The sequence below is a fragment of the Mus pahari genome, chromosome X, assembly GCF_900095145.1.
Source record: "Mus pahari chromosome X, PAHARI_EIJ_v1.1, whole genome shotgun sequence".
NCBI classification, from domain to species: domain Eukaryota; kingdom Metazoa; phylum Chordata; class Mammalia; order Rodentia; family Muridae; genus Mus; species Mus pahari.
The window spans coordinates 120,674,859-120,681,871 of NC_034613.1; the positions used below are offsets into that span (position 1 = coordinate 120,674,859).

At 41.3% G+C, this 7,013-nt stretch overlaps 1 protein-coding gene across 1 annotated transcript in view; it reads right to left on the bottom strand.

Moving 5' to 3' along the window:
- Gucy2f (guanylate cyclase 2F, retinal) overlaps positions 1-7,013 on the bottom strand; it is a 98,931-nt gene that overhangs the window by 12,684 nt on the left and 79,234 nt on the right. Inside the window, exons 16-17 of the mRNA XM_021188296.1 lie at positions 5,680-5,778; positions 2,611-2,705 (exon numbers count right to left, since the gene is read on the bottom strand). Of these exons, the coding sequence (XP_021043955.1) occupies positions 2,611-2,705; positions 5,680-5,778 (194 nt within the window). The remainder of the gene's footprint in view (positions 1-2,610; positions 2,706-5,679; positions 5,779-7,013) is intronic.

Genomic DNA, 7,013 nt, shown 5'->3' on the forward strand with positions numbered 1-7,013 from the left:
CTGGGTGACCACCTTTCCTCTGACGGGGAAGGTGCCCAGATGTCTGGAGCCTGAAACAGGGTCGGTCCCAGAAGCTAGATTGTTTCTGTCTGTCCCAAAGCTGTGTAACTTCTGTAGTCCACACTCTCACCAGTGCAGACTGCAGCCTGAGTGAACCGGAACAAAGATGGCTCCCTTTCCAGCTCAGGTAGTGAGAGTGCTCCTGGGCAGACACCTCTCCTCTGGTGGGGATGGTGCCCGGATGTCTGGAGCCAGAACCAGTGTCTGTCCCAGAAACTGTGTCGCTTCTGCAGTCTGTGCTCTCCCTGGCAACGACTGTAGCCTCCCACATTTTGGTCTTTCTTTTTATAATCACCCAATCGCTATTAGTATCCCATGTAATTATTATATTCTATTCTCTTGCCCAATCTAAGCTACTGCCTGTATTCCACGAAGGAAAACAATATAGAAAATAAAAATCATTGCTTCAGTGGAGGAAATAAAGTAAGGAAAGAACATTGCTACTGGTTCCAAAGGTGGAGTTCAAGAAAAGAGGCTTTACTGGAGAGATTTCAAGCTGGAAGGAAAATGTGATTTTAACCATTAACTTTGAAATCACAGCTGACTCATCATTGCATGTAGCAAGCAACAACAGAGTGGATGAAGAGTGGAAATATTGAGTTAAAACATTCTGATACGGATTGGCTATATGATATAGTCAGACCGTGTATACATTATCTGTCTCCTGTATAGTAGAAACCTCCTTTGCCCAACTCCTGCTATACAGTGTGTAATTTCTGACTCTTGTGGGAAGGTGGAATGAACAGAAAGCAAAAGGGGGGGGGCTTTCCTATGCTTGCTCTTTGAGTCTTCTCCTCTTCTTTTCTTTCAAAAACACCTTCCTTTTTCCTCTTCACTCTCAACATCTCACACTTACTATGTCTTCCTGGTGAGGATCCTGTCACCCTATAAACCAGGCACTAGTTCTTCCTCACGCTTACTATAAACCATCTTCCAACATTCCCTGAGATAGGGAAAACTTCAGGTCACAAATGTCTCTTTTGAAGCTAAGCCGCATTTCTCATTTGTGTACTTGAAACTCCTAAAGATGCAACTGCTCCTGTCTAGAGTCTGTAGAGCAATAAAAAAAAATCATGGAACTGTGGCCAGTTTTTCTTTCTTTCTTTGTTTCTTTGTTTCTTTCTTTCTTTCTTTCCTTCCTTCCTTCTTTCTTTTTTTCAGTTTCAAAACTGAGAGCTCTTCAGTTCTTGGGCTTTTAGGTGAGATTTCTGTACCCAGCAATACAGAGAAAAGTGCTCCAGGAAACCAAGCTGCCTTTGTGCCTCACTGCTGAGAAATGACAGACTGTACAGTAGAATCACAAAAGCCTTGAGCGATCTAATTTGCTGCCCATGTAATAACCCTACCCCATCATGTCGTTGTGTGAGTTCTCTGCAGAGGTGATGAAAGCCTCTGTCCCTCTGTAAGTGCATCATCCTACCTGCCAGGAGATATTAACAGTCTATTGGAAGAGCTGAACTAACATGAGGTAGAAAAAGAGGTGTTCGACTAGAGTTAAGTCCTCCTATCTTTAACTCCTAAAATCTACTTACATGTCAATCACCACTATTAGGGGAAAGCATGCCAGTGACTGGAACAAACTGCACCACCCTAACTGCCTCTCTTTCCTTTTCCCATGAATAATCACTAAAAATTATCTTCATATACAATGGTGTCATGGAAGCAAGCCTCGCTTTTTTGAGATCAGGTCTAATTTTGCTAGCAAATAACAATTTTATCCAGTGAAAAGGCCTTGCCTTTCAGGGTCTTGACTCTTTGCTGAAAATGAGCATGTTATATTACCAGACTCCTGGAGTCTCTTACACCTAGGACCATGAAGCTAGAAGGAGATGAAGAAAATCCTGTGGAAATTCCAAAAGGGAGGTTGAATTATCTTAGTTCCAAATTCCAGGTTAAATAATATCCTCTGCAGAGAGGAATGATCTTACTAAACTTTTGTCTTTCATAGAAACAGACTCTGTCCCAATCCTCCACCTTTTGAGAACCCTTGGTCTTGGAGAAAGACGTGTGTGTGTGTGTGTGTGTGTGTGTGTGTGTGTGTGTGTGTGTAGGCCAATGGTGTGACTAAAAAAGTCAGCAAAGGCAACCCAATGAGTGGGCTAAGTGAAAGATCTAAATTTACCAATACTGTAACTGTGTTCAGCAATGCCAAAGAGTAAATAAAATGGAAATTAGACAACCAAAATAATAGCATAACTCATTAGTAAACCAAATTCTGGACAGTTCTTCTGGATAGAACAATAGAACTTAATAGAACTTACATTCTTAAATAAAGAAAAGCAGAAAGATTTTTAAGTCTGCTACATCAGATTTGGGGTTAATATGAAGGAGGAGGAGGAGGAGAAGGAAGGAAGGAAGGAAGGAAGGAAGGAAGGAAGGAAGGAAGGAAGGAAGGAAGGAAGGAAGCTCACTCAAATGAAACTTCACAAGTTCTTCTCCAAGATGTAGCTTCAAGTCTCAGACTCCCTGTGAGCTTTTTCAACAGACCATGACCTCTCAAGATGCAGGTGTGTTCAATAAGTTTGGCTCCTCAAACAAATGGTGTTTTACCTTGAGCTCTGTCCTTCCACGAAGCTCCACTTCATAGCCTTCACTCAGAGTCTGAAGAATTGTAACCGTGCTGAGACTGACATGAATTCGGTATGCTGTAAAAAAAGAGGGAAGCATTACTTTGGCTCCTTTCTCACTGGTAAGACCACTGAGACATGAACAGTGTGATGAATGTCCCTGCTTCAGAGCTCTCATAGAAGTTTGGGGGTGGGTAGCAAGAGCTATAGTCCTAGTTGAATGAAAGGAGGACAAGAAGGAGTGATGACCTCATCAGCCCCAAAGAAGGCATTAGCAGTAGCATCCAGCAGCCTCTTAGATGGCATCTCAGATGAAAGATCATGAAATAGTAAGGTGTTAATTTATCTCAAAGCTTGAGAGGCAGAAAGCACCAACGTCCACTGTGCCTTCTGCTACACTGTATCTCCCTCTGAGGGAAGTTTGGCTTCAGTAGCTTGTTACATGGGTTGTTATGAAGGCTGAAATCTCCAGAACTATAAAATCCTACTTTACATAAAAATAGGTATCTCTTAGAATTATCACATGTCAAACATCAGCGAAGAATAGCCCAATTTCTTTCTACCAATCATTATTTTGTGAGCGCCAGACCATGCTAACTATTTTTTTTAATGAGCAGTGAGTGTTTCCAGACAGAAGTACACATGAGTATTTTTTTATCCAGACTTGGATTCCAACGTGGGATAGGAGACTTGCATTTGGGTAACTAGAGCTTTCAAAATTCATTTATGATTGAATTGTAGTTCTTTACTAAAAATTAACCACTTGCTCTCTGAGAAAAGGTCCTTGAGCTTCCTGGAAACTCACTGTGTGACCTGACATGCTGAGATTGAGTCTTACATAAAAGTTCAAGATCTGTTCTCATATGTACTCCCAGAAGCTGGCCATCCAGAACCTGGTTATAATTTGAATAGGAAGACATAGCTAAAAAGAACAGGACACCTTCACCCTGTATATTCATAAGGATTTGCCCTTCCTTAACAGCTCAGTACCAATTGCTTCTCTTTTTCATTGATGCACATTCATCCAAAGCCTCTGATCAGAAACAGGTGTCCTGTTCCTTAAAACTACATCCCTGAGAATTGTATCGGTTCCACCATGTGTTGTTCCACTAGCCTCAGATCTTCAGGAAGTCTTGAAGTATGCTGATCCTGCCTATGTGGTGGGGCACATAGCTTAAAAAAAAAAAAAGTTGATTCCAACCAGTGTCTATCGATGTGATAAGGAGGATCACTTGTAATTACTCCCATCCAGGAATCTCAGTCTATTTAATTGGATATGAAGGAGTTACTGAGGAAATTGATTTTTTTATTAAGAGTATGTTACATGCCCTACCTAGTGTTACATCCAACAGGTCAGAGGTTTACCTCTTATCAGACCTTCACTAGCGGCGGAGCTTACTGCCATATTTAATTCAAAGTAATAAGCCTTTAGAAAAGCACACTAACCAGCTTCCAACGCACGGAGATCACGCGAGCATGCTTCTTTGTATCTCACACAATGGCGTCATTGCAAAGCCTGGGCTTACTAAGCACTTACTGTGGGTGATTCAGTGCATTCATTTTCTCTTCCTGCCTTACCACTAGACAAGACGCTGCCTAAATCTCAGAATTCAATTTCTGCTCTCAGCTCTCTTATTTTCAAAGTGTAGTGTGTGGAGTGTTCCCTAGTACAGATCAGAATATGACTTCAGCCTTCTACAAAGCTTACATCAGTCCTAAGCACTGTGCCAAATCTGCATTGCAGATCCATGACTATTTTCACTCTATAACTTGGGTTGTACTTCAAGGTAAAGTCGTATGCACAGTCATATGCACACAGTGGTCCCTGGATGACCACTTCCATGGCCTTTGCCATATCTGGGGAGAGGGGTTTAAAGACTTTCCCAGATGCCAGAAAGTTTATTCTGAAAACATTTGCTAAGTTCCGTGTTGCCCCATAGTCAAGGATGCACAGGCTAGCTAGCTCAGCTAAGACTGAACCCACCTGTTTCTGTACATGAACGATGCAGAGTAGGGTCATACAGGGCACCACCAGCTGTGCTACAGGCCACACCATACATACCATCAGGGACTAGTGTCAGTATGTTACTGAAGTTGGAGCTGAGGAAGGAGCTTGTCTTGCCTTAGTCATGGCAAAGGGCAGAGCTGCTGCTGATTTTAATGATCTCTTTGATTCACTTAAAAATAAGTCCATGAAAATTGTACATAGGGTTTAACTCTGTTTTCTCTGTTTTTCCTATAATAGTGTGGAGAATTTGCTTTGCTGAGCCATGATATAAATAAAAAGGCACATTGTGATGCCGATTGGACTTCAGTAGAGACAATAAGTAGTCAAGAAATGGTTGATAAAGCATCTTGCCCATAACAAACAAGTGGCAGAATAATTTGTACAGTTTTGTTTGCAAATATGGGAGGAAGAGGAAGTGGAACCCTTCCTACCATGACCAGTTTTGATAGGAGCTAAGGATTTTACATACAGGCAGGTTGGAATTAATTATTTTGGAATCCCAAGCTCTTTGGACTGTAGGATTATTGCTAGCTAAGTTCTAGGGGCTTATTTGATAAAGCCAGGAACTCCTGGAGATCTAACTAGTTCAAAAATTGGACTCCAGCATCAAACAGCAGCAGCCAGCTAGGAGGCAGCTGGCTCATGTGCCTTTACAAACTAGTTGAAAACTGAAAATGTCAGTCTGTTGCCTAGTTCTCTTCTCTACATGACTCTCTCACACCTACTGGGCTGGCCAATTCTTTCTTTTGCCCCAAAAGACTTTTTGAAGTTGTTTTGATCAAATTGACTGGTTGTTTCAGTGGCACTTAGCTACGGCTTTATTTCTAGAACAAGATAGGGACATGTTCAGTCCAACATCACCCCCTACTGGTTTGCTATTAGAGGCCAGGGAAATGTGTGATAGACCTTAATTGTCTCGAATTATCTTTCCTTTTTCTTAAAAGAACATTAAAGCACCAAGTACCCAATTTTCTTTCTCCTCTCTTGAAGAATCACTATCCCAGTTGAAAGATGGCCTCACCTTGGCCATCTACAAATACTCACGTAGCCCTGTTGATTCCATTCGAGAAGCTGTGTTCACAGTGTCCCCAAACAAGCAATATCTGGGCATGGTGAGGCCCACCACTCCAGCAACAACAGGCCCTGTTGAACACCAGAAGAGTGGGACTGGAGTCAACAGGTGTATATATTCAGTGCTAACAGAAGAACCAGGAAAGCAGGATGTGGGTGGCTTAGGATAAAAACCAAAGCTCCAATCAAACCATTGCTCTAGAAATCTGAAGGAAGACCGAGGATTGAATGATGAATACTGGTCTACAAGAAAGTGAATTTACTGTGTTCCAGACGTGACTGCATTTCTGATTTACCCCCCTATTTTAGCAAGAGTTCTACTCAAAAAGCTGATATCTGCCAACAGGACAAAGCAACATCAAAATCAAATCAGAAAAAAACAAACAAGGACTCAGGATCCAAATAGGTTTATTGCAAGGAGGAAATGTGACTCTTTCTTGTGAGTCTTTATTAGAAGAAAGTCCATCTCCCATCTGTGTCAATGAAGAGAATTATTGCTCAGACAATGAGAAAATGTGTAAACAAACAGAGCTGACTTTCCATTATCTGTGGTAGGGGTGTGGAAGAACAGTGTGCAGAAATAATCTAAAATTATTTCCCATTTGTCCTAGCAGGGGTTTTTGTTCTCACACAATTACAGCTGTGTTACATGTTCAAGATAGCTGAAAAAAGAGACAACTTCAGCAGGTAGGCAGAAAAATAAGCTCAACAGTTGATAGAAAGTACATCATAGCCTTTCTGATTTTTGCTTTTACTATGTTTAAATTTTTCATCATTATATCTATGCTGTTTCCTGAATTAAAGTCATTGTTTTGCTTCCAATTTTTTCCTACTACAAATAAGAACAAATTAAAACTAAAACCACACACACACACACACACACACACACACACATACACACACATGTATGTATATATGTACACATATATATTCACTTTAATTCATGTCTTTCTCATTCAGTAGCATCTACTAGGGTACAATGGCAGGCACTATGGGGACTCAAAAATAAATAATGTATGGTGTCAGATATTCACATCTGAATGAAGAGAAGAGACTGCCAAGCAGTAGGCAAGTAAGCAACAGTGCAAGACAATGTGGTTGAGGCGAAGCAAATTGTAAAGACAGAAGAACTGGAGTATTTTAGAAAATGTGGAGTTGCCTATTAGGACCTGACTCAGTGAAGACATTTCCGATAGGCAAGGCTTGCCCAACGCTTGTATGTTGAGTAGGATTCAGTTACCATGCCAGTGCCTGGCAAACACGAAAGTGGATGCTCACAGTCAGCTATTGGATGGAACACAGGGCCC